At 38.3% G+C, this 27,856-nt stretch overlaps 1 protein-coding gene across 1 annotated transcript; it reads right to left on the bottom strand.

The window, feature by feature from the left end:
- Positions 1-1,632: 1,632 nt before the first annotated feature.
- On the bottom strand, positions 1,633-27,377 carry LOC309807179 (E3 ubiquitin-protein ligase Godzilla-like; the record flags this gene model as incomplete). Its single annotated transcript, XM_082626504.1, has 3 exons — positions 1,633-1,866; positions 4,585-4,772; positions 27,323-27,377. The coding sequence occupies 3 exons, from the start codon at positions 27,375-27,377 to the stop codon at positions 1,633-1,635; spliced, it is 477 nt and encodes a 158-aa protein (XP_082482630.1).
- Positions 27,378-27,856: the final 479 nt, after the last annotated feature.

The following is a 27,856-nucleotide window of genomic DNA, read 5'->3' as shown; positions in this document are numbered from 1 at the left end:
ACAACCCCCCAAAAATAGTCTTCAGGCTGAATTAGGAGAAAAGTCCTTCACTATGTTTAGGTTGGAAGGAAGCATGACCTAAATTTTGATTTCAAATACTCGGGGTTTTGGGTGATGGTTTTACTGGGGACAATTAGAATTGAACTATGTAGACATGTTTCTTGAAGCCAAGTTTTACCTTTAAGGCTTTCATATTGCAGCTTGTGAGGCTCCAAGCAGCAATTGGCTACTTTGGGTCATTCACATGAATTCACTCTTAATCATATGATTGAGTCATATATAAACCATAAAACCCTTTATAAGAAATCAGAATCTGGTTTAAAAATTAATTATATGAACTAAACATATATAGAAAGAAATTGAAGCTTGAATATATTGAAGAAGCAAAAATTAAAGACATACCTATAACTGCCCTTTATCCTTAGTTGTTTACAGTCACAGCAAATCAAAGTGTGACATGTTTAAGAGAAAGGTAATTAAGTTCTAAGGCTTTGTCATCTTATCACTTTTAAAAATACAAGATCTGAGTAAATGAAAGGAAAATAGAGAGGGTTGTTAAAGAGCTGAGTCATAGAGTGGAATAGAGAACAAGCGGAAGCGGAAGAGGCAAGAAAGCATACACAGGCTGGGTTTGAAGAGAGTTGGGAATGCTGGTTGTGGTAGATGGTCTCTGATTTGCTTACCGGATCTACTCGCCATCCTTCTTAACCCTGCTTCGTGATTCCAGGAGGCTGATCTTTATCAGCTTCATGGACCAGTCTCTCTGTGTCTTCAGGTTGGGTTTGGTTAATATGAACTACTGATAAGTGATTAGAAGTCAGGAGGAAAGAAGGCAAGGGTATTTATTTCCATGATCTGCCCCCTTCCAAACTTTAGGTTGGCAGTGGATGCCATTTCCTAAGGTTACATCTCTTGTTGGGTGGGCTTCTCCTATAACTCGAAGACATTCTGGGTTGCAGGAACTGCTATCTCTCTATGCCCCTTCAAACCTAGTGGTTATAATACTGGCTTCTCACAGCTGCTAGCCTCAGGCTACTTCATCATCTCTTGGTTTCCCTTCATTCTTTACACACTTTAGTCTCTTCATTAAATGCTATTCCATAACTCTTTTAAAGTGTGCCATCAGTTTTTAGCTAGAACTGACTGATACATTGGTAGTGGGGAATAGGAGAAACGTTAAGGCAGTGTTAGGGAGGTGGGATAAACTGCTGTGGAGAGAGATAGGAAGAGAAGGGTTTCAAAGCTTTTTATGGCATTCTAGGAATGTAACATGACTTCTTTATGTGAATGACTCTAATGTAGTCTTAAATGGCTTCTTAATTATTGATATTTGGTTGGGTTTCTGTTTCTTTGCATGCACAACCAGGATTGAACAGGGCTAAGAGATGTCTGGGATTTACATGATGAGATAATACTACTAGGATCTATCTAGATTCATTATATCATATTAAGACATTTCTCCCATGGAATCAGGAACATCCCAACCCAGTGCACATGCTAAGTTTCTATTGAAATTCAGTGAACTGCTGTGGTGTGAAATTAATTTTTATTGTCAGTCCCCTGCGTCGGCAGGTCGACTCTCAAGCCCTGCGCCACCAGGGAAGCCCTATAACACTTTATATAGCTGAGAATTCATCGATCAGGATTTTCACTCTCATTGGAATCCACTACTTGCCTACGACAAATCGGACACGTAGAGTTCTCAGACAGCCAGCGATCAATGCAGTGAATGTGATATTCATGGGAGCAAGGTAGTATGCGAAGCTTGCTGTTTTCTGTGTACTCTGTAAGGCAAATGCTACAGGCTTTTAGTGCATCATTTTCACCAAAAGATCTTACAGCCAAGCTGTCAATCTGTGCTTTGGTGAGTCCTGTAGTTTGCAGATTATGGGAGGACCCAGAGTCACTTTCATCAGATATTATTAGGCTAATTTGTATACCCCCTTGGCTGGTCTCTGATAATAAGTTTGTTTCTTCAATGCCTTCAAACATCAGTGAGCTAATTCCTAAATTTTCATCACTTGAGCTGGAACCGGAAATAGGACTAGAACTGGAACTAGACATACAATTGGGGCATGAATGACAAATCATTGTGGAACTTGAATGGGTATCATAGCTAGCATTTGAATCAGAACCAAATGTACCACTACTACTACCATTAGGTGACTCTAGCCATTCCATGTTTTGACTTGGAGGTGAGACACTATGCTCTAAATTACTGTCACTGTCCATAAGGTTATTTGAGTTACTAAATTCTGTCATTGTCTGCCTTAACGTGCTCTGAATTGGAACAGATGTTGTATCATTTAAGCTAGTATTTAACGTTCTGCAAACGGGATTTCTAATGGTATTGACATAAGCTCTCACACCTGCCTGCTCAGAATGTGAATACATATGCCTCAGTCCTCGTTCACTTTCAGAAGTGACAGTGTTGTTTGGTGTCTCAGATGTTAACTGAGTTCTACTAGCTCTGCTGTCTCTCTGAGAATATGCTCCAGAATGAACTTGTCCTACTTCAAGATTGAAGGGTATGGTTGGATATATTTCCCTCATTCCCCAAGATTCACCACTGCTGGTTGTATCTGGAGAATTTTCTCCATGAACGGCATTCCTTGTTCTAGAAGTTTCAATAAGACCGCTATTTTGCAACTCAAATCCAGTCATTTGCTGTGTCAATATTTCTTGGTGCTCAGTTCTAGAAAATCTCGCATTCTCACTTAGCAGAGGCTGCTCAAAATTCTGAGAGGGTATACTATGATTAAGTCTTTGTACAATTTCCCTAAGTGAACGTGGAGGCGACCAACTTTCAATTCTTGCTCTGGTTCTCCGATACTCTGGGCTCCTACTTCTTGCTCTTCTCTGACTTGTGGTAGGTGGGAATTCCATTAATGTTTCAGTTGTATCTTGTTCAGACATAGATGGTCTTGTAAATATTGATTCAGATTGTGGACTTTCCACTTGCCTTTGGCTGTCTTCCATATTTTCTCTTCTGGGAAGTCTTGCAGACGCTACATATTCATTCTCTGGATTTGGACTCCCATTATCAAGGTTAGCATTTATTTCTAAACTGAATATGAACTGATCACTTTTAGGATTAATTTGGCTCTTCTCTCCAAGATTGTATTTCTCTTTGTCCACTTGTCATATTTTCAGTTTGTCCAGAACAGTTAAGCTAGTCTATTAGAGAGTCACCACTAGACACGTCATCTGAAGAGTCTCCTCTGTTTGTTAACAAAAAAAATGGGGAGGGTGCATAAAAAAACACCAAAATTAGAACCATCATAAAATAGCACTCTGAAACTTTGTTTCAAAAACAAACAAAAAATGAGAACTTAAATACTCAGATGTTTTCAACTGATTTCACATTTATAGAGTTAATATTTTATAAACTGCACTGTGTAGATTTATAAGTAAAGGTAGAAAAGTTTCGATTCCATCCAAAAAGAGTGAGCTAATCCTAGATAAACTTAGAGAATTTTTAAAAAAGGGAATCCAGAGGAAGTCTGTGTTTCAGTACTTCATCATATACACAGCCCTGTGTACCACTGTCAGAGGAATGTCAAGAGACTTTTTTTTCAGTCCACTGTCAAAACACTAATGTAATTAAACAAGGTAAACACCAGTTAAGGTACAATGCTAGTAGTTTAGTTCAATTTACATTATTGTCTAATTTCCATTAGTCTCCAACATGACTACTTGTAGGCTCTTCACTTATGTGCTTTTGATAATAGATAAGCTGTTTTAAAATATAAGGTTATTGCCCAAACATAAACAAGTTTTATAGGTTTAAAAGTGTTTGCATTTTGAATACTTCTTAATGTTACCAAGATATTTAATTGACATTAAATTGAAGGTCAGATCAAATGAATAGACTGAACCTAGCATGGTACATATAAGACCATATTCAAGAGCCAAAGTATTATAGTATCCTCTTCATTAGACAGCAAAATCCTCTACTTCACACTGGAAGGGAAGGCACCAGACCTGAGGTCCGAGCAGGGTTTCTCAGCCTTAGCACTACTGACATTTTGGTGCTGGACAATTCTTTGTTTTGGGGAGCTATCCTTGTGCATTGTGGGATCTTTGGCAGCATCCCTGGCCTCTGCCCACTAGATGCTAGTAACACCCATGCCTCCCCTGTGACAACCAAAAATATCTCTAGCCATCGTCAAATGTCCCCAGGTGTTGAAGAGAGCACAATTGTCCCCAGTGGAGAATATTTCTGTTTGCTTTTTTTACATGTCTATGTAGAAAAAATAATTCAGGATGTAGGAGGGACTTTCAGTTGAGGTAGAAAACCAAGAAAAATACAAATAGGCTACTTTGCACTGTTTCCCAATTAAAGCAACCCAAATGTGAATCAGGAAAACAAACAAACATACCTTGACATTCTCACCAAAAATCAAGTAAATGCCAGTTCTTTTTATGAGAAGTTACTTACCAAATTAATGTAAGTCACTTCTGTATAATTTACTATTTACTATTATGAAGTTACTATTTCCTATTATGAAGTTCCTTATTCATCCCATCCGATTCCCTCCAAAAGCAAAATATACCTGTATTTTCATCTGAGTCTTGTGGGGCGTTTTCTTTGATTAGCTGAAGTCTTCTCAGCAACTCTTCTTCCGTACTTTCACCTGGAATGCCTAGAAGATTGTTGTCTCTCATAAGTTCGTAATCTTCTTCACTCAGGTTATTTACGAAACTGGAGACATCTTCTTCCCGAACCAATCGGTCCGTTTGACTTATGTGTTGGGCCGAAACTCCATCTCCTTCATCGTTGGAATCCGAGTTTTCCACCTTAATAAACAAGTGGAAAATTATCTGAAATTCACGACGTGGTGTTGAAATTCACCAATGGTCGTTTCGTTTTCTTCGCTTTCTACTTCCTGCCAGAGTGTCCGGTTCCGACTCAGTCGGATGACCCTCCGCACAGATTCCTCCCTTCTCCCTTCCCGACTCAGTTCTGTGGCCCCTGGTGACGCAACAGTTGGGAGCCGCCCCTAGCCCAGAACTTGCTAGACGTTGCCTAGGCACCCATTATCTTCCCCGCTGTTACCGAGTAGGGACTGGATTCAGGTTAGGTTTCATTTCATTCAAAACCAGCCAATGTTACTGAGGGTTTATAGTGTACCAAGCACCGTGCTTCACCTCGTTTCACCCACAGGAGCCTATTCTCAGGTTTTCAGGCTCTGATATGCTCTATTTATTCGTTACATTCCATATGACTGCCTTCTTCAAAATGCCATGCCAAAGTCAGCCTAGTTCAATGCAACAATTCTCATTTTCAGGTGCCCAGGGACCTCCGCCTTTTCTCCTCATGAATTTCTCAAATCCTAGACTCTCACTAAGAAAGCCCACAATTTTTGATAATTTACCAGGGCCCTGGCTGAGTCTCTTTAGTGTGTCCTCTCCCTTTTAACTGTTAATGGCTTCATCTTGCATTATATGGTCCTTCAGTCTTGTTTCAAACAAACAAGAAACACCAAAACTTTGGCAGCCTTTTCTGCTCAGCCAGGGAATTCCTTCTCCACAAAAGCATCAGGTTCATTTTTGTCCTCCTTTCTCATAAATATTATAAATAGTACTTAAGCAAAACTAGCCAGAACATCACAGGAACTTTTAGGACAGATACATAATAGTTACTTTGTCTGCCACAGTGAGTACTGACTTTGCTGATTTTGTCGCATGTATCACCTGAAAGGCTTGGTGAAAATAAAATAATGCTCATTTGCAATGCTATCTGGAGGAGACCTCTAATTCACTCTCAGTACACAGCTTAGAAGTTGAAGGAGCTGTGTAAATTCACAGTTGTTGTTTTGTTCACGGTCCACAGCAGGCTTTCTTGTTTGTTCTCAAGGAGATGGAAGGATGGTAACTTTACTGGTGTGACGGTGAAGAATCTAAGTCTATGTCCTGCTTTTGACATTTGTTCCATGCCTCGTTTAACTTAAGCTAGAAAAATCAATCTTTCCCCTCTGAATCAAATCTCAGCAAGACTTTGGATGAGAACAGAATCCCCTAGACTACCCTGCCTCCTTTATGGACTTCTGAGTGTATTTGTTATCTTTTACTGAAGTTATTCTTTTCACAGGGGAAATCTGTTGTAAACTTGTTTGCTGTGCCTCAATCAAAACTAGCAGTATTGGGGCCTCCCTGGTGGCGCAGTGGTTGAGAGTCCGCCTGCCGATGCAGGGGTTACGGGTTCGTGCCCCGGTCTGGGAGGATCCCATATGCCGCGGAGCGGCTGGGCCCGTGAGCCATGGCCACTGGGCCTGCGCATCCGGAGCCTGTGCTCCGCAACGGAAGAGGCCACAACAGTGAGAGGCCCGCATACCGCAAAAAGAAAAAAAAGAAAAAAAAAAAGAAAAAAAAAAAACTAGCAGTATTATGAAAATTCAGCGTGATTTGTACTCTTGATGCAGGAAACCCTCACAATCGTTAGTGTTCTTGAGAGTGATTGATTCAGTTTAATTCAATTCAATCAATTCATGTGTCAAGTATGTTTAGCGTTTGTTAAATGCCAGTCATATTATCGGATATTAAGATACAAAGATGAGTATATTTAAGAATCTGTTGTCATTAGAGTATAACAAACAATTGAGCTACACAGAGGTAAAATTACAGTTTTGAGGAGAAAGTGATTTGAGTGAGAGAGAAAATCGGTTTCACTGCATTTGGGTTTTAAAGGATGAATAGGAGTTTTCTAAGTGAATGAAAGGGGGAAATATTTTCAAAAGTGAGAACAGCAACTGCTAACACTCGTAAAACAACAAGGATAGTAGATTTTAATTACTAAAAAAAGACATTAGTTAAATTGGCAGAGCAAGGCCAAAATATGGAGACCTTTATGACATGTTTAGAAGTTGGACTTTATCATTAGTGCAATGGAAAGATGTTGAAGTCTTTAGACAGTTGATGGTCAAATTTGCAATTTAGAAATAATATTGATAGTAGTGTTGAGGATGAATATGAAGGGCAACAGTTCAGATGGGAGGGTCAGAAATAGATAGAGGGCAGCCTAGGCTAGTGATGACAAGGATCTGAATCAGGGCAAAGGAATATGATTAAAATGAAGGACTTTAACAGATCTCTAGGCAGCAGAACTGATTAAACCTAGTAATATGTGGGAAAGAGGGAAAAGTGGGGAGGGGGAATATATGAGGGAAAGGCAGGGGTCAGGATTACTTCTGTATTTCTGTCTTTGCTTAGTGGACAGTGGTACCAATAAGAAGTAACACCTGATTCTGAAGTTGTATGGTTTAGCTTAAGAGGGAGCATGATTGCTTATGATTAGAATAGTATGCAAGTTACCTGAAGATTCAGGAAGTCTTACAGTCCTTCCAAATTTAGGTACAGAAGCACATGAACTAATAGCCCCAGATGTTTGGTGTTCCCTGTAGTTGGCTCTCAGTGTCAATGACTCTAGCTTCCTGAACTATTTGTTCCTGGTTATGTCCCAATTCTGGTGCAAGTAACAGGGTATAGGGATCATCATCCCAGAGACCTACTTATTGACCTTGATTATTTAAATAGAAACCACCAATATAGCTGTGCTTTACACTTAGTTCTCTCATGTCTTGACTTTCCTTCTGAGTATTGCAGTGTAGGTTCAGTAGTTTTTCCTCTGGATGACAATATTGCTGCTTTGGCCTTTGTTCTATCCCTTGTCTTGATATCAGAAGTCTTCTGAAGATGTTTTTTCTTCACTTCTCATTTCAGAGATGGGAGGTGCATCAGGAAGTCTGGAGGTTGACTAGAGCATCACTCTAAGTTGAGTTGGAGGGGAAGAGGTTGAAGATGGAAAGTTGCTTACTTTCAAACAGAGTCAAGCACTTAAAAATTTGGCCAATCCATTGTTTATGATGTGGTGAAGAAATGGGGTGTTTGTGAGCAGATTTGGCTGTTCTTTTATCCTGGTTGTAATAATGGAGTTTTGTAATCAAGAGTTTTCTTTTACTGACTCTGTCCAAGGAAGCTTCTGAACAGATTCTATGACTCAAAGGGAGACTGAAAATAAGCAAGAGATAGCATTCTCCCTGAATATGGGTAAAAGGAGTTCCGTGGCTTTAGAACTATAAGAAATGATCAAGACATATATTCCAGATACCTATTGCAGTATAACAGACCATTCCAAAATGCAGTGGTAGATACAGTAGAAACCATGCTGTTATAGTCAGGACTTTGTGAGCTAAGAATAAAGATAAAGAATACTGGGGATGGCTCATCTCTGCTCCATCATGACTGGGCCTCAGCTCTGTTGGCTTGAATGATTGGAGATAGATTAGACAACTTGACTGGTGTCATATGTCTGGGGCCTTGGTTCTGGCTAAGTTTTCTTTGAGTCACATCTTTTGGTGCTGAAATGTCCAACCAAGATGGCATCTTCATTCACAAATCTGGGGCTTGAGTTGGGCTGCACAGGCTGAAAAATCTGGGGCTGGTTTTCTCTCTGTCTCTGTCTTTCTCCATGAAATTTCTCGGTGTAGTTTTGGAGTCTTAGCAACCTGGATATCTCAAAGTAGTTGAACTCTTACATAGTGAGTGGCTTCACCCAAAGTAAACATCTCAAGAGACTTGGCTGGAATCTGTAAGTCTTCCTATGACTTAACCTCACAAGTGCAAGAACACCTTTTCTCTTGCATTCTGTTGATTGAATAAGCCACTGTATCAGCCCATACTCAAGAAGTGGGACACCACATTCTACCTTTCAATAGAGAGGTAACAAAGATTTTATGGTTATATTTAATGTACTATAGCACATGATGAAAAAAATCTTATAATGATGACTTTTCAGTTTAAGTAGAAATTAATCTCTCCCTCTGTTTTCTGAATTGCATTATTCTCTGGGTAAAAATAAAAAAAAGGAGGACATAAAATCTGAAGTTCTTTGCATTCAGCCTGATTTTAAAGATACCCGATTAAGGATCTTTTTATTATGTAATAGTTTTCCCACATCAGAGACCATTGGTAATATTAAGAGCTATTTAGTGAGCAACTGTAATTGCTAGACACTCTGCTTGTGTTTTAACTTATTTGATCCAAAGCCCCATGCAAGATAGGTATTACTATTCTCAGAGATAAATGCATTGAGGCTGATGCAAATTAAGTGATTTTCTCAAAGTTACAGTAATAGATAATATGTTTAGATTCAAACAAGGTCTATAGGATGACTCTCCCTGTTTCGCTCTACTCCGCTATGTTTAATGAAAACACAATTTTAGACATCATTACACAAACGTAGTAAAATCTCAGTTAAATGAGATGCTTGAATCATGTCTGATCATTTTCGTGTGCCATTTCAATTCTGCTTTGGAGTTAGTCTAGAATATCTTCATTTTAACTTAATAAAGAGTAATTTTAAATCAAGAAGTAAACATAATTAAAGCTTGATAAGATATTTCATATATTTATGTCTTTTTCTTTCCCACCAGAAGGATGGGATAAAAGCTTGAAAGCATTGATGCAGAAAAATGAATATAAATATGCATGTCTCATGGAATCTACTGGAATTGGTTCTTTGACACAAATACTTGTTTTGAATCTAAACACGAAATTCTTGTTAATTGAAATCACACCCTTTCCACTTACATAGGCTTGACACTAGGAATTAGTTTCATCTCTTCCTTATTCTTACCTCTAATTATGGAAATAAAAATGTATTTATTTAGCAAGGTCTCATCCCTCTTATGATTTCCTTTCTTCCTGGTTCTGCTCAGATTTAGACTTTTTTTTTTTTTTTTTTTTTTTTTTTTTTGCAGTACATGGACCTCTCACTGTTGTGGCCTCTCCCACTGCGGAGCACAGGCTCCAGACGTGCAGGCTCAGCGGCCATGGCTCACAGGCCCAGCCGCTCCACGGCATGTGGGATCTTCCCAGACCGGGGTACGAACCCATGTCCCCTGCATCGGCAGGCGGACTCTCAACCACTGCGCCACCAGGGAAGCCCAGATTTAGACTTTTGATAGCTTTTCTATTAGTGCCGTGTCAGTGGTTAGTTTGCTTCTATGCTTTCTCTAGTTTTGAGCCATTTTACACACTTTCTCTGAGGCATGCTCAAGGTCTGTTATTCACAAGCAAGTTAGTTCATACTTCTGCACATTTGTTTATTTGTAAAGTCTTACCTCCTAGATTATTGTAATAAATAAATAAACTTACATATACATAAATAATATTCTGTTTGTTTGAAAAGCACTCTGACTTTTTGTGAAAGAGACTCACTTCCCAATTTTACAGCATTAATCTGAGGAACAGGGGCCTGCTGGAATACTCCCCAGGGACAGAGGCTGGCAGGTGCCATCTTCCTGCTCTCTCTCTGCCTTGATAAAACTGAAAGGTGCCATCTTTTTTCCCCTTTTTCCTTTCCTGCAGGTGACAACTTTGTGCTCCAGCCAGCTGGCTCCTTCTTCCCTGCTCTTCCTCTGTCTTGCTATATATATATATTTTCTTCTTCTTTTTCTTTTTTTCTTTTCCCTCTTTCCCTTTATTCAAATGGTGTCATCTTTGCACTCTTCCCACCGCCTCACTCAGCCAGTAAGCATCATCTTCACACTTTCCTTCTGATGTGCTCCAGAGAGCCAGAATCTCCAAGACAGGAGATCCCATTTTTGTGGCCTCCACTCAGGGGATGCTCCTTGATCACCTGGCTCTGGAGGTCAGGAGGGATTTCTTTTCTGGGTCCCATGGGACTGTAACAATTGGAGAGACAGTTCTTGGCAGGATACCACCCCCAGGATGTACCACTACACATCAGACTGAGACACAGCCCCAGCCTTTACATGAAAAAAGCCTATTTGCTAGTAGGGACAAGACTTAAGAGCAGACTTCAGGTTCAGCACACATCTAGAGGCTACGGATGTGCTCTCAGGGAAGGTAGGCTGGGGGTGCCATCTCTCCACCCTCACTCTGCCTTACTACAGTTCACTGGTATCTCCCAGAATGGAGCTTGTACACTTATCTGAAGCACTGTTTTCTTGTGACTGCTCCCCGGGGGACACCTTCAGATTGCTTGCTTCTGGGGCGCAGCAGGGCTTACACTTGCAATCTCACAAGGCTAAATATATTTGCATTCTTTAAAAGCTGTTACCAAATTTTCTGGCTTCCTATCAACCTGAATCTAGGTACTGCCTGAGATCCTCCACTTTGGGTTGCTCATTTGTCTTGGCACACCCTCAACTGCTGGGATGGTGTGCCAGGTCTATTAAAAATAAACTGCTTAGACAATCACAAAAATTTGAGAGGCAACCAAGAGTAGACAGGGTTAAATGACAAGGTTCATCTGTCACACAGCTCTTCAAGACTGGGAGATGTGGCTATTTCACTTAATGCATAGAAACCAACACAGAGAGTCAAGCAAAATGAAGAAAGAGAGGACTATACTCCAAAAAAAGAACAAAATAAAACCTCAGGGAAAAATCTTAATGAAATGAACATAAGTAATTTACTTGATAAAGAGTTCAAAGTTATGGTCATAAAAATGCTCACTGAACTCAGAAGGAAAATGGATGAAAACAGTGAGAACTTCAACGAAGAAACAGAAGATATAAGAAAGTTCCAAATAGAAGTCACAGAACTGGAGAATGCAATAATTGAACTTAGAAATACAGTAGATGAAGCACAAGAAAGAATAGGTGAACTCAAAGACAGGTCAGAGGAACTCATCCAATCAGAGAATAAGGAAGAAAAAAGAATGAAAATAATGAATATAGCTTAAGGGATTTATGGCACATCAAATGGAATAACATTCACCTTATAGGAACTCCAGAAGGAGAAGAGAAAAGGGGGCAGAAAACATTTGTAGAAATAATATCTGAAAACTTTTCCTAACCTGGGGAAAGAAACAGACATCCAGATACAGGAAGCCCAGAGAGCTCCAAAGCAGATCAACCTAAAGAGATCCCTACCAAGAAATATTAAAATTAAAATGTCAACGTTAAAGATAACAAGGGAATCTTAAAATCACCAAGAGAAATACAACTTGTTGTATAACTTGTGATATACAACTTGTTATATAACTACATCAACCTAAAAAGCTTCTACACAGAACAATAAACAATCAACAAAACGAAAGGGTGGGCTACAGAATGGGAGAAAATATTTGCACATCATGTATGTGATAAGGTGTTAATATCCAAAATATATGAGGAACTCATACAATGGCTATATATCTATATATATATAGATAGATATAGATATAGATAGATAGATATAGAATCTCAAACAATTCAATTAAAACTTGGGCAGAAGAACTGAATAAAAATTTTTCCAATGAAGGCATCCAAATCACCAACAGGTTCATGAAAAGATGCTCTACATCACTAATCACCAGGGAAATGCAAATCAAAACTACAAAGAGATATCACCTCAAAGAGACTAAGAGGTAACAAATGTTGACAAGGATGCAGAAAAGGAAACCCTTGTGCACTGTTGGTGGGAATGTAAATTGGTACAGCCACTATGGTAAACAATATGGAGTCTCCTCAAAAAATTAAAAAGAAAACTACCATACGTTAGCAATCCTGCTTTGGGTATATATATATCCAAAGAAAATGAAATCACTATTTCAAAGAGATATCTGCACTCGCACATTCATTGCAGCATTATTCACAATTGCCGAGAAATGGAAACAACCAAAGTGTCCATGCATGGATAAATGGATATAGAAGATTTGGTACGTACATAGATGGAATATTATTCAGCCATGAAAAAGAAGAAAATCCTGCCACTTGCAACAACATTTATGGATCCTTGGGGCATTATGATGAGTGAAATAAGTCAGAGAGAGAAAAATAAATACTGTATGATATAACTAAATTGTAGACTCTAAAACAGCCAAACCCAGAGAAACAGAATAGAATGGTTGTTGCCAGGGGTTGGGGTTGGGGGAAATGGGGAGATGTTGACCAAAGGGTAAAATATCCAGTTAGCACATGAATTTCTGGGAATCTAATCTACAGCATGGTGACTGAGGTTAACAGAACTGTATTATATACTTTAAAGTTGCTAAGAGAGTAGATCTTAAATGTTCTCACCGAAAAAAAAAATGTTATTTATGCGAGGTAACGGAGTTGTGTTAACTAGCTCCGCTGTGGTAATCATTTCACAACATGTAACATACCAACAGATTGTACACCTTAAACTTACACAATGCTATATGTCAATTACATCTCAATAAAGTTAGAAAAAATACAGAAAACAGACTGTTGCACAACATTCGAGCAAAATTACTAGTTTTGGGCTGCTTTTTCTTGAATTTAGTCATTGTTCCTTCTTGAATCTGTTTTGTATCACATGATAGCAGACTCATACAGGCAGCCTACTTCTGATCAGGCGCAGCGAAAAAGAAGCAACTGATGGTATATGGGAGTTTAGGGATAAGCTACGAGATTTCTCCCTTTCTTCCCCTACTTTGTGAAGATTCTCCAGCAGCAACTTTGTAACTTCCACGGCTCCAACTCCAATGAGACAGAACTGGTATGGTCTGACATTGATGATCATTTAACCTGGCCCTGGACTCCTTTACAACCCTCTGCTTAACTCTGCCTTTCCAGCATAGGGGTAAAAGTAAATTCCTGTTCCTACTAATCACTCCATTATCTAGGTGGCCCTTCTTTACTTCTCAGAAGTTTCATCACTGGTGTTCTTAATACCCTGTATTAAATTTATTTGCAAAGACTTGAAACAATTTCTATTTTATTTGTTATGGGCAAATACAGTATAATAAAATTTCCAAGTATTAAAAAAAAATTAGAAGAGACATGAAATCTCAAAATGGGGAAATGTTAGCCACGTTTAGGAAGAAAATGTACTAATATTATTGGAGGAGAGAATTCAGGAATTGGAAGATAACACTAATGAGTTTGGAAGGTATAAGACTGTGGAGAAGTTTGAATGGTGGGCTTCATGCCACAGGAAATAGGGAGTGATTCAAAGTTCTATAAAGATTGTGCTCACTTCAGCAGCACATATACAAAGTTTTATAAGATTAATCTGAAAGTGGTAGGCAGTTTGGAGTATGTGATGGAGTGATGTCAAAGAAAAATTGCACCAGATGGTTACACAGGCAAGGAGTACTTTACTCAAGATGATTCTGTAATAGAGGAGAGAGACTGAACTCCATTCTGCTGAAACAAAAGGCATGGAAGTTTTTAGATGCCAGGATGAGCTGTAGGAAAAATAGTAGAGGATGCTGGAGAAGAGGTTGGTCAATATAATTAGACCATCTCTGTTTGCTTTGGCTCTTATCAAAGTTAGGCTCCTATACTCCCCACAGAGACTGGGAAGTAGGGGCAATACCTTTCTTGAAGGTTATATTTCAAAGAGCTGACTCCCAGGTCCTTGAGAAAGACATTTCTGGGTTGGAAAAGTATCAAGTGACTAGGAGAAAATTTACATCTCAAAGGGGCAGAGAAAGAATTTACAATTTCAAGTTTCTTAAAGTAAATGTTTTCAGAAAAGGGAGGTTAAGGGCCTATGGTAAAGAAAAAACCTGTCTGACGTTGAGCCAAACTGAGGGACACATTAAGGCCATCTTGATCAGTAGTTAAAATTAGCATTACCTTCAGGAAGGTTATTTTATAAAGAAAAGCAATGCTTTAGGAACTTTCTCAGAAGAATCAAAAGTAACTGTCTGCTAGTTAGATACAGGTCAGGAATAATGAGAAAGGGCAGTTACAAAGTTAACTCAACTAATGTTCTCTGTGTTGTAGCTTTAATAAAGATGAAATAAGTAGAAAAAAAATAATCCATTGGTACACGGTGAGAGCCAATTGGATGGATTGCCCAATTAGAAATACTTCTTTATTTTCTAGTCATTATCAGTCAAGGATTAACAAACCTACTTTTATTAGATATACTTCTGTCTAGGGATTGAGAAATATCAATTATTTAAACTTAATCACTACTTTATTTCTATGAGATTTTTAAAAATATACTTTGGGGAAAAGTAATGGAAGAGTGATATAGTACTAAAACATTGAAGTGAATGACATAATAAGATCCTATCTTTCTCAACTTAAGGAGAAAAAAAGGGAGGGCAAAAGAAATGGGCAGAAAGTAAGTTTACCTACCAGTCATTGTGTCAAGTGTTTTCATATATTTATCTAATTTAATACTCACAAAACAATGAGACATAAGGAAGATATTTATCCCATTCCGTAGATGAAACTCTGTTTACAAAGTAATATATCAACCAATTGTAGAGCTGACCCTTGAATTTAAGGCCTTACGTCTGTTGAAATGCAAGAGCCAAACCCTGCTAATACAAGGTGCTTAGAATAGGTAGACTTCAGGGAGCAGGAAAATTAGAGCATGCATGAACTGATGACAAGTTTTGCTGATCTAGTAGCTTTGTGAGATTTGTCTGGATCCAAAGACCCTTGCTCTACTAAACCATCAAATTAGAGGTGGTCTCCTTCTTAAACAACCAATATTTGCAGAGCTATTCAGACTTTGGGTCATGGTATTTTTTCAAGGATTAACTATTATCACTGGCTTTTCAAATTTTAACTTTAGAAAGTCCTTGCTTTTGTTGGAAGCAATGTTAAATTTTGATGCAGTTGTTTGCAGGGATGAAACTTGGTCGCCCTCTGGAGGCTATTCTCAGGTCCGACTAGCATACCTTAATTTTGAGAAAGAAGTCAGGGCTCAACAATTTAACAACTCATTTTAAATGTGTGGAAATTATGTATATACATTATACTTTTTTAGAAGTTACAAAACATTGAGTTCAAAATGCTCAAAATATTTTAAAATGCTGAATTAAACGTTTTATGGCATAGCATGTTTGGAATTCCTGTTCTCCCTTTGGAAATGGAGATGGTCATCATTCTCCTTTTATCATGCAATATCTATACTGGGATTAAAACCGTTATTTTTTCCTCCCCTATTATAAGAACACATGGGCAATTAGTTCTATAAATTGAATGATAAAACACATGACAATACTATACACTCGATTACTACCAAGATCTTTCATTTTAAGTTTAAAAAAAAATCTCTAAATTTCCAATTAAAAAAAATTTTTTTTCTTTCTCTCAGATATAAAACATCAGAGCTTACAAGAACCCTTAAAAACAGAATGGCTCAAAGGATAAAAATGTTTTGCTCCCTAGTTCATTCTTGTTCAGTTTTCTTGTAGAAGGTGTATTATACCAGTTAGTGTAAATTATACAAGCAAAGTTCTTGCCATATATTGGTGACAGCATTTCTACATAAAGTAAGCATTTAAGGGGCTTCCCTGGTGGCGCAGTGGTTAAGAATCCACCTGCCGATGCAGGGGACACGGGTTCCAGCCCTGGTTCCCGAAGATCCCACATGCCGCGGAGCAACTAAGCCCATGTTCTGCAACTACTGAGCCTGCGCTCTAGAGTCCGTGTGCCACAACTATTGAGCCTGCGCTCTAGAGCCCATGAGCCACAACTACTGAAGCCCACGCACCTAGAGCCCATGCTCCGCAACAAGAAGCCACCGTGATTAGAAGCCCACACACTGCAACAAAGAGTAGCCCCCACTCTCCGCAACTAGAGAAAGCTTGCGTGCAGCAACGAAGACCCAACACAGAGCCAAAAATAATAAATAAATAAAAAACATTTAAAAAGTAAGCAGTTATGAGCTGCTATAAACCTACTGTTACTTTACTTGATTTAAATGAATTTAATTCTTTAAATAACTGAGCAGGTAGAGAATTTAGACTCAGCCATTATTAGAGGTACCTTATACAGCCAAAGTGGTATAAAAACCCTGTAACATGAAAGTGTTGTGGAGGTCCTTCTGGTCTTCTGAGACCGGGACACCTGTACCTTTATGTCCCATTTATAAATGTTCCTGTATAATGTTTGGGATGTTGAAATATTTGATGAGATAGATACCTCATGCCTATTACATGCCTTCCCTATATCTCTCTCAACTACATCCCTCTAATGAGTTGGTGCAGCTCCAAGGCTCTATCCAGTAAAAAGGTAGTGTCAGGCAGTGCTTGTTGTACTCAATGGCTTTTAATCCTCCAACTGCCTTGTAATCTCCTCCTTCACACCTTGATGCTTAGAAATGGCATATTTCCTGAGGAAGAGGTTTCTAGGGAGTCCTGGATACTTGCTTGAAATGGGGACAGGAGGATGGAGGAACAGAAGGGAAGATATAGGGAAGATGAACGGATTTTTTCAATATATATATTTTTTAATTTATTAATTTATTTATTTATGGCTGTGTTGGGTCTTCATTTCCGTGCGAGGGCTTTCTCTAGTTGTGGCAGGTGGGGCCCACTCTTCATCACGGTGCGCAGGCCTCTCACTGTTGCGGCCGCTGTTGTTGCAGAGCACAGGCTCCAGATGTGCAGGCTCAGTAATTGTGGCTCACGGACCTAGTTGCTCCGCGGCATGTGGGATGTTCCCAGACCAGGGCTCGAACCCGTGTCCCCTGCATTGGCAGGCAGATTCTCAACCACTGCGCCACCAGGGAACCCCGGATTTTTTTTTATATAAATTTTTCTGCCATAAAAACTATAGGTAGCAAGCAAAGCAATCAGGGAAATTTATATTCATGCATTAATTTACCACCTACAACGATGAGTAGATAGAGGACATTAGATAGATTAAGGAAGTATCTAGGAGATAAAATGGATAAGATTGATAATGGATAGGATATAGTGGCTGATGCGAGAGGTTGAACTCAAGGATTATTGTTAGGTGCCTGGTTTATACAACTGGGTGAATGATGTCACTACACACTAAGACAAATGAAAATAAAGGAGGAGAGATTCGGCAGTTTAGGGAGACCATGAGTATTTAGCTTTATGTATATTTTAAATGAACAGATTTAGATGTTAAATAAGCAACTGGATTTACAGAATTCAGATTAGAGGTCTCAGGTACACAAATGTCCAAACTTTATGGAGTTGGTAACTGAAGCTGTGTGTTTCTGTGAAATCATATTATGAGTTCTAGAGTGAGAGGACATAATGGCCTAGAACTGAATTTTGCAGAATTTCAACATTTAATGTCTGAGGAGAAGGATACGTACCTGCAAAGAAGATAGAGAATGAACTGCCACAGAGATTAAAGGAAAACCAGAAGAGTTTTTGGGTCAAGGAAAATCAAGTCTCAAAGACAGAAGCAAATCCTACTTACAGGTCAAGTAAGTAGGAGATAAAATTTTCACATCGCATCCATGGATTTGGAAATAACTTATGAAGTACCTTTTTATTGGAGTAATAAAAGATGGATTCTATTGGGAGTGGGTTGAAGCAAGAGAAGGAAGTAATAAAGAGAAGATATCAAATATAGAGAAACATTTTTAAACAGCTTTATGGAGGTACAACTGATGCACAAAAAATGGCACATGTTTAATGCATACTATTTGATGAGTTTGGACATATGCATAAACCCATGAGACAATTAACACAATCAAGGTAATAGACATATCTGTCCCCTCCAAAAGCTTCCTTGTGTCCCATTTTTTCTGTGTGTGGTAAGAACACTTAACATGAAATTGACCCTCTTAACTAATTTTAAGTGCTTAACACTATTGTTAACTACAGACACTATTTATACAGCAGATTTCTTGAATTTACTCATCTTGTATAACTGAAAATTCATACCTGTTGAACAACAGCTCCCCATTTCTCCCTTTCCCCAGCCCCTGGCAACCAACATTCTATTCTCTGCTTCCATGAAGTCTGATTATTTTAGATACCTCATATAAATGGAATTATGCAGTATGTGTCCTTCTGTGACTGGCTTAATTACTTAGCATATTGTCCTCCAGGTTCATCCCTGTTGCCACAATGGTAGAACCACCTTCTTCTTTTAAAGTTGAAAATATTCCATTGTAAATATATACTACATGCTTTGAACCATTCATCTGTCGATGGACATATTGGGAAAAGCTTCTTGACATTGATCTTGGCAATGATTTATTGGCTATGACACCAAAAGCACAGATCACAGAAGCAAAAATAGACAAGTAGAACTACATCAAAATAAAAAACTCCTGCACAACAAAGGAAACAACCAACAGAATGGAAAGATGACCAATGGAATGGGAGAAAATATTTGAAAATCATATATCTGGTAAGGGGTAAATATCCAAAATTTATAAGGAATTCCCACAACTAAGTAGCAAATAAACCAAATAACTCGATTAAGAAATGGGCAAAGAACTTGAATATACATTTTCCAAAGAACACATATGAATGGCCAAAATGTATATGAAAAGGTACTCAGCATCGCTAATCATCAGGGCAATGCAAATCAAAATCACAAAGAGATATCACCTCACCCCTGTTAGCATGCTTACTTTCAAAAATACAGAGGTAACAAGTACTGGGGAGAATATGGAGAAATTGGATCTCTTGTACACTGTTGGTGGGAATACAAAATGGTATATAGTCATTATGGAAAACAGTATGGAGGCTTCTCGAAAAATTAAAAATAGAACTATCATATGATTTAGCAATCCGACTTCTGAATGGATATATGTAGATATATATATGTAGATATATGTGTGTGTGTGTGGTGTATATATATGTATAAGGGAACTGAAATCAGGATCTCAAAAAGATTGCACTCTCATGTTCACTGAAGCATTATTCACAATTGCCAAGATATAGAAAAACATTTTCAAGAATTATTTTAAAAACTGTGCCTTTGAAGAAGAGATAGTGTGGTAATTAGTAATAGAAGTCAGGTGGAGAAAGGTGAGTTTGGTTTTGCTTTTCTTTTTTGCTTTATTCTTCTTTATTATTTTTCCCAATTTGGAAGATTTTAGAATGTTTAAAAAAGATAGTGGAAAAGATCCAGATTAGAGAAGGTATTGAACAAAATAAGGATCCTTAGAGTGTGCATGGTGATGCAATCCAAATCAGGAGTAAGGGAATTGGGTTTAGTAGGAATAGAGCTTCTGTTCTGTTAAATTACCAAAGGAGATAAAGATGGCAGCAGATGGAGTAACTCTATTATGTTAATTAACAGGAAAGTTCTCCTAATGTTTTTTCTTTTCTTTTCTGTGAATTAAAAGAGATTATCTCCTGATATTATAGCAAATGGTGGGGACATGCCATTTAAGAATAGTGCAATAGCTGAATCACTTTGTTATACAGCAGAAACTAACACAACATCGTAAAGCAATTATACTCCAATAAAGATTTTTTTTAAAAAAACAAAGAATAGTGCAGAAAGAGAGAACAAACTGTAAAGAGTGGGAAATGATGGGTCCAGATTAATGTAGCAGAATTAAAGGGCAATATTAAAGGACCTTTTAGGTTAGTGATCATGAATTTATAAAGGAAACCATCTAAACTATTATACACTTTACTTGGGAAGACTTTGAAAGCTGGAGGTCAAGAAAAGAGAAAGCAATGGTTTGGGTTGATCCAGCATAATTAAAAGACACTGGAACAGGGCTAGGGACAAACACACTATTAGATAATGGACATTGGAATGTAAGAGAGTAAGGAGAGATACAAAGGCAGTATCAGGAGAAAGCAAGGGGGTAAACAGACTTGCGTCAAAGTACTATCATAGTGGTGGGGTATTTGAACAAGTGAACTGGAATGTGAGAAGTTATTGTAAAGGGATGGCATATTTGTGTGAATACTTTTTAAAGACTATTTCTCTTTTTCCAGCTCTGATTTTTATTTTAGAGGACTGACTCCTGAAAACTCGGTTTCCCAGGATTCACTGGCAACTAGCTTCCAATTAATTTTGAGAAAGGAAGGACTGGTGAGAGTTTGGAAGAAGGGGATAGGGGAGAACCCAGAATGCCCTCTTTCTTTGAGTTGTACATACAACTGAGGCTTCGTCTCCCTCATGCGTCCAATTCCTGCTCAAGGGCTTCTCCCTCCATGTCCCCAGCACCCACCAGCAGTCTCTACATTCATTACAGTTCTGCTTAGGGGATTCAGTCTTTCCAAACTCTAGGTTGCCTTCCTATTTCATTTGACTCCAGATTTTATAACTTTTGAAACAAGCTCCTTTTATTAAAATCTACTTTCTAAACTTCCTGAAGCAGATTTCCTGTCCTGCATGAGTAATCCCAGGAAAAAGATGCTCAAGATGGGACTCTGGAATAAGGTTTTGAGCTTGAATGTAGTAGTGACTCCATTGCCAATGCAAAGACAAGTGCTTCTTCCGAGTAGTGGAAGCCATAAATAAATTACCAGCAATATTTGCTTTGAACATATTGCCAGTTGAAGACAATACTTTTACATGTCAAGCGGCAGCTGATTTTGTCTATTACAGCAGTAATAACTACAAGCACCACGGGGACCATTAGCTGCTTCTTATAGCACCAGAGAGCTTACAAAATGAAAATGTTTACACTTAATGTTAAAAGGTGTTAGGTGTTTAAACTCTCAGATCGAGGCATGGGAAGACACAGAGAGCCACACTGAGGGCCTTAAAATTTTCTCATGTCTTATAGCCACACAGCAGACATGGCTGAGGATCAAGTTTCAAATCTAAAAGTGTGAGTTGCAGAATTAAAATGCAAGTTCAAGGTACATCTGTGCTAAGTCTCACAGATTAATATCAGGACATTGATCAGGAAGAGTTGGGTATTAAGATAAGGATATATTGAGTATTTAGGATAAGTGCAGGTAGGCAGACTCAGATTAATATGAAAATTTTTAACCCAAATCTTCCTGTGGTTTCCTCGCCAAAGGAAGCCACCCTTCTTCCTCCCCATTTGAGGAAACTAACCTTCCCTTACTTAACATATCTCTAAAGACCTCATCTAAATAGGTTAGTTTTCAAGGAAATTTCTACTTTTCTCAAGACCCACCCACATCAGCACTTACTGCATCCTAATAACTACAGTCAGATTCCACCAGGCCCCAGGAGGCAAGTATAATGTCCACCCTGGTAGGAGTTAGCATATACATCAAAAGAAATGCTATATCCTGCTAATGTGTATCAGCAGAAACCTGTAGAATGTGTGTGTGGCATATGGTTTGTTGGGTTTTTTTGTTTGTTGTTTTGCAGTACGCGGGGCTCTCACTTTTGTGGCCTCTCCCGTTGTGGAGCACAGGCTCCAGACGCGCAGGCTCAGTGGCCATGGCTCACGGGCCCAGCCACTCCGTGGCATGTGGGATCCTCCTGGACCGGGGCACGAACCCGTGTCCCCTGCATCGGCAGGTGGACTCTCAAGCACTGTGCCACCAGGGAAGCCCTGGCATATGTTTTATAAGTGTTAGACTGAGAAAGATGGAATATAAAGTTGGAAGGGGTTGAATTTATTATAAAGAACATACCTGAGATTCAAAGTATTAGCTCTAGCTGATGGAATTGGCTCTAATCGTTGGCTTGTTTGGCTGACTGAAACATAGATTCAATAGTCAGCAACATTCAAAGAGGGCAAGATGCCATAATTTATCTGACAGAATGTAGACAAAGGAATCCATGTACTTAAAATGAGAATGTTGGAGTGGATTAATTATGTAAAACCCACTCAACTATCCCACAGTTATGCCCCCACAGAGGTCATCGATAACATTCTTCTTCAAGACATTAAGACATTCTTTGATGAGAGAAATACAAGCATCCTTGAAAACCTCTGTGGCATCTGTCTTCTGCAGGCTAATGATGACAATGCGGGATAGCACCAATGAAATGGCCCCTGTGCTTTTAACAGGTATATGGGGTTACAGAGTAGCAGAGGTTAAGTGGTAGCATTTAATATGAGAAACAAGGTGAGTGCAATTATCATAAAGGTCAGCAGGGCAGAGTGGCACTATTTTCACCCAAAATGACTTCCAGCAGTAACAGATTAATCACATTTACACTGGGGATTACATTGATGAGCAGGCTTGAAGTGTATAAATGAAAATAAAATTCAAGCACAATGAGCAGAAACCTACATTGATTTTCCAGGAATGAAAATTACAGCCTCGCCCAGACCTAAACCAGAGATCAGGTGGCTACAACAGCTTCAGAAACTTTGCTGCAACACTGTCAAAAGTATAGAGTGTGATTTTTTTTTCTCCAGGTCTACCTCAAAGGGGTTTACAATTTTCCAGGGGGAATGTTTAGAAAGAAAAGTGGAAAACTCAGAATTTTTCAGAGATTATTAAGATAAATTTACACACCTGAGGTTCCAAAACATCACTGTGGTCTTCAGGTCATAATAGGGCTTAAGGAAGCCATGTGATAATTGAAATTTTGACACAAGTTCACCTCACTAGAAATCCTGTGCAGTGACCTACTCTATATTTCCCCATATCTGAATATATTTTTGGAGTACACATACTTGGAAAATGACAGAACTCTCAAACAAGGTAAGTGCTATTAAGAACGGCTACTGCCTGACACCCATTAGGATAGCTATTATTAAAAACAATAATAAATAACAAGTATTGGCATGGATGTGTAGAAATCTGAACCCTTCTCCATTGCAGTTCCTCAAAAAATTAAACAGAATTACCATACGATCTAGCTATTCTACTTCAGAGTATATATCCAAAGGAATTAAAAGCAGGGACTTGAACAGATGTTTGTAATTTCATGTTCTTAGCAGCACTATTCACAATAGCCAAAAGATGGAAACAATCTAAATGTCCATCAACAGAGGAATGGATAAACAAAATGTAGTATATACATACAATGGAATATTAATGACCCTTAAAAGGTAAAAAAATTCTGACACACACTACGATACGGATGAACTTTGAATTCATTATGCTAAATGAAATAAGCCAGAACCGAAAACACAAATACTGTGATTCCAGTCATATGAGGTACTAGAGTAGTCAAATTTATATAGACAGATAATAGAATGGTGATTGCCAGGGTCTGGGTGCAGTGATGAATGGAGAGGTGTTGTTTAATGGGTACAGAGTTTCAGTTTGGGAAGATGAACAAAGTCCGGGAGATGAATGGTAATGATGGTTGCACAACAACGTGAATGTACTTAATGCCACTAAATGGTACAGCTAAACATGGTTAAGATGGTAACTTTTATGTCATGCATATTTTGCCACAACTGGAAAAAAATACATAGGAAGGGCCAAGTGGAAGCTCCTGGAACTGTCCCTACATGAAAACAATACCAAAAAATAGCAATAGCACATATCTGGGGAATTTGCAGAGACTAAAATAACCATGCAGATGGTAATCTCCATCACCTGCCCCATTTAAATAATCTGTTTGGCCTGTAAAAAAGGCAAATAAGTCATGGACAATGATTGTTGATTATCATAAGATAATGAGGTACTAATTCTAATCAAAGCTGCTGGATTTTATGGGCCTTTTTTTCCTGGAACAAATCAAAACATCTCTAACTCCTGATATACAGCTATTGATCTGGCGAATAGTTGTCTCCACATCAAACAGCAAAGATAATGGAGCAGTTTACTTCTATCTGACAGACACAGAAGTACACTCAAACTCTGTCTTACCTGAGTGCTATGCCAAGTCTCCCGATGTCTATAATATTATAGTCCATAGGGAGATTAGTCATCTGGATATCACAAAAGCATTATGATAGTCCCTTGTATTGATGAGTTTATGGTGATTGGACATGAGAAAAAGTAGGAAGTACTCAAGTTGTGTCAGTAAGATACATAGATGTCAGAGTGGGAAATAAACTCCATGAAAATTTAGGATGTCAAATATATCACAGCCTAGGTATGATAATGCACACAAACAGAAACCAACCTGCAGAAAGCACTGAAGATCATGTTGATTTGTTTTAAAGATGGAGGCAGCACACAGCTAGGATTCCGAACGATTTTTTACACACTCCCTTTCCTAAATCCCATTCCTGATAGTGACTGCTCTTTCCTTTTACCTCTTCTCTCCTGTCCTCACCCTTCCTTTATTGTTCCCTATCCTTCTTACCCCTCTGCCCTCTTTCATTCTTCCTCATAGAGAATAACCTGGGCTATTATTTGTATTCTTTACATTCTTTGTATCTCTCTCCCGTCCACCCCCCACCTCAACAAAGGCCTTGTACCAACTAAGAAAGGAAACATTTCAAGTCTTCAGAGTATTGAGAGGAGAAAGGTTATGGGGAAATAGCAAATCCTGACAATTTAAATATTCTCTATGTATCACATAAGTATATTTATTGTAAATAAATTCATACATGCAATAATAGTACAAACAGAAAATATTCACAAGCTACCAGACTGCCAAATTCTGCATGAGATACAAAATCACATACCTATACTATCTGCTTTTCAATTTATAATTAAAAACACGTTACCTCAGAATTTTAAAAATAGCATTTTGATAATTATAAAAAAAAAATATAACTACATTAAAATTTTAAATTTCTGCACTTTTAAAGACACCATTAGAAAATGAAAGGGCAAGCCACAGATTAGAGAAAATATTCATGAGATATAGATATAGATATAGATATAGATATATACATAACATAGACTGGCATCCAGGATATGTAAGATGATCTTACAACTCAATAGTGAAGTAGTATTCGGGGGAAATACTACTTCAGAATTATAAGAAACAAATATTTGTGTTTAAGCCACCCAGCCTATAGTATTTTTTATTGAGATATAGTTGAAATATAACATTATGTAAGTGCAAGGTGTACACTTGTTGGTTTGATACATTTGTATATTGCAGTATGATTACCAGCAGTAGCATTAGCTAACACCTCTATCATGTCACGCAATTATCATTTTTTTGTGGTGAGAATAATTATGATCTAGTCTCTTAGCAACTTTGAAGTTTATAGTACAGTATTGTTGACTGTAATCACTATGCTGTGCATTAAATCTCCAGGGCTTATTTATCTATCACTACCAGTTGCAAGTTTATATCATTTGACCAACATTTTTCCAATTTCCCCACCCCCAGCCCTGGAAACCACCATTCTACTCTTTGCTTTTATGACTTTGGCTTTTTTAGATTCCATATATAAGTGATATAAGACAGAAAAAGACAGTCTATGGTATTTTTGTCATAGCAGACCAAACAAAGGAGTATTTGGGAGATGCCATATCATGTAAGCTTTTTAGTCAATGGTGAGAAATATTGATTTTATTCAATTACAATAGGATAGTGCAATGCAGAGTTGGGTTTGGAGGCTTAAACATGGGAGAAAAATGATCTAATTTATTTTTGTAAGATTATCTATTGGGGGCTGCTTCCCTGGTGGCGCAGTGGTTGAGAGTCCGCCTGCTGATGCAGGGGACACGGGTTTGTCCCCCGGTCCGGGAAGATCTCACATGCCGCGGAGCGGCTGGGCCCGTGAGCCATGGCCACTGAGCCTGCGCATCCGGAGCCTGTGCTCCGCAACAGGAGAGGCCACAGCACTGAGAGGCCTGCGTACCACACACACACACACACACACACACACACACACAAAGATTATCTATTGGGAGTTTCCTATAGACAAGTAAACAAGGATTCAAGAAGAAACTTTAGAAGGCCCTTTATAAGAGTCCAGGTAAAGGATAGCAGATTAAGGTGGTAAAAATAGAAAAACATTAACTAGCAATTAACTGAGAAATAGATTTTCAGGAACTAACCCCCACACATTTAGATAATTCATCTGAAATATGCTATTTGAAAATATACCTTCTTAGGATGCATCATATCTCTGAAGGAAATGCTAAAATAACAATGGATTGATAGTCCAAGCAATGAAGATTTACTGAGTGGTGTGTGTGTGTCTGTGTGTGTGTGTGTTTGTCATCCTCAACTGTCCTAGGTTCAAGGAAAGGCAAATAAAAATAAAACCTTCATGTTGGAATACTGTCCCACAGTGAGTAAAGGTATCATGCACTTTTAAAATTATATCTATTTAAACAAAGCCTTATATAATGGGAAAAATAAACTAGACCTGGAATCAAAGGACCTGAGTTTGAATCGCAGCTTGATTAATTACCAGAATATTAAGTTCGGGCAAGTTGTCCACATTTGATCAATTTCAGGTTCCTTATTTACAAAATGGTAGGCTGGATGGAGTGATCTCTAGGCTCCCTTCTTGCATGAGATTTTGTTATTCTACAACACCATATTGGTATTCTCATTAAAGTGAATTTCAAGTGTTTGGTCAAGAAGAGGCTCATTTAGTTACTTCTTTTATTTCAAATTTAATAATAATGTAAGCCCTCATCCCATCAGGCAAAGAAGAAACTCTACCAGTTTGTCATCATTCAAGAATCCATTTCTTTCATTAGGTCACATGAACATTCTAGAGGCTTAAAATAACCCTAGAAAGTGTGGTAGAGGCTCTGTATTTGGGCCTTAAACAAAAGATACATCTTGTTGAACTTTCATGGTGGCTTTAAATCTGCTGACTCTACTGCTTCACTGATAAACTGGAATAACAGGAAAGTTGGTGCCTGAACCCATATTACTTGCACGAAGTGCATAACCACTGTTTCTGAAATCTTTCTGTATATCTGGAGACATGCGCTATTTTCACATTGCCATAGTGAATGTTTAAGTTTTCTGCTACATGAAGATATGTCCCTCTCTCCAGCCTCAGGGACATCTATCCCTCTTCCTTTGGAGTCTCAATGGCTCTCCTCTGTTTCCTCTCTCTCTCTCTCTCACCTAACATTATTCTTTCAAAGTATTTGTGTTTTTCAAACAACAAAGGAAAATCGGTCAATTCCAGGAAACACCAGCTTTTCACCCTAACACAAATCTCCCCTGAAGTAATTAACAGCAAATGTTAACTACCATCTTGAAGTGGTGGTAATAGAGTTCTTGGGGAAAATAAACACAAATTAAAGCTTCAGTAAATTATACTGCCATAACTACAAATAATTAGCTCTTCAAGAAAACAGATTTATATATCGACAAAATCCTTGTTTTGGAGCCTCCTCACCAAATAGCCTTAGTCTTTAAGGGAACAATCAATGATCTGAAATCTATCCCTCATCAAG

Source organism: Mesoplodon mirus (assembly GCF_964341445.2).
Source record: "Mesoplodon mirus genome assembly, chromosome: 1".
Lineage (NCBI taxonomy): Eukaryota > Metazoa > Chordata > Mammalia > Artiodactyla > Ziphiidae > Mesoplodon > Mesoplodon mirus.
The sequence above is the reverse complement of the archived record's forward strand: the minus strand, read 5'-3'. Positions and strand labels throughout refer to the sequence as shown.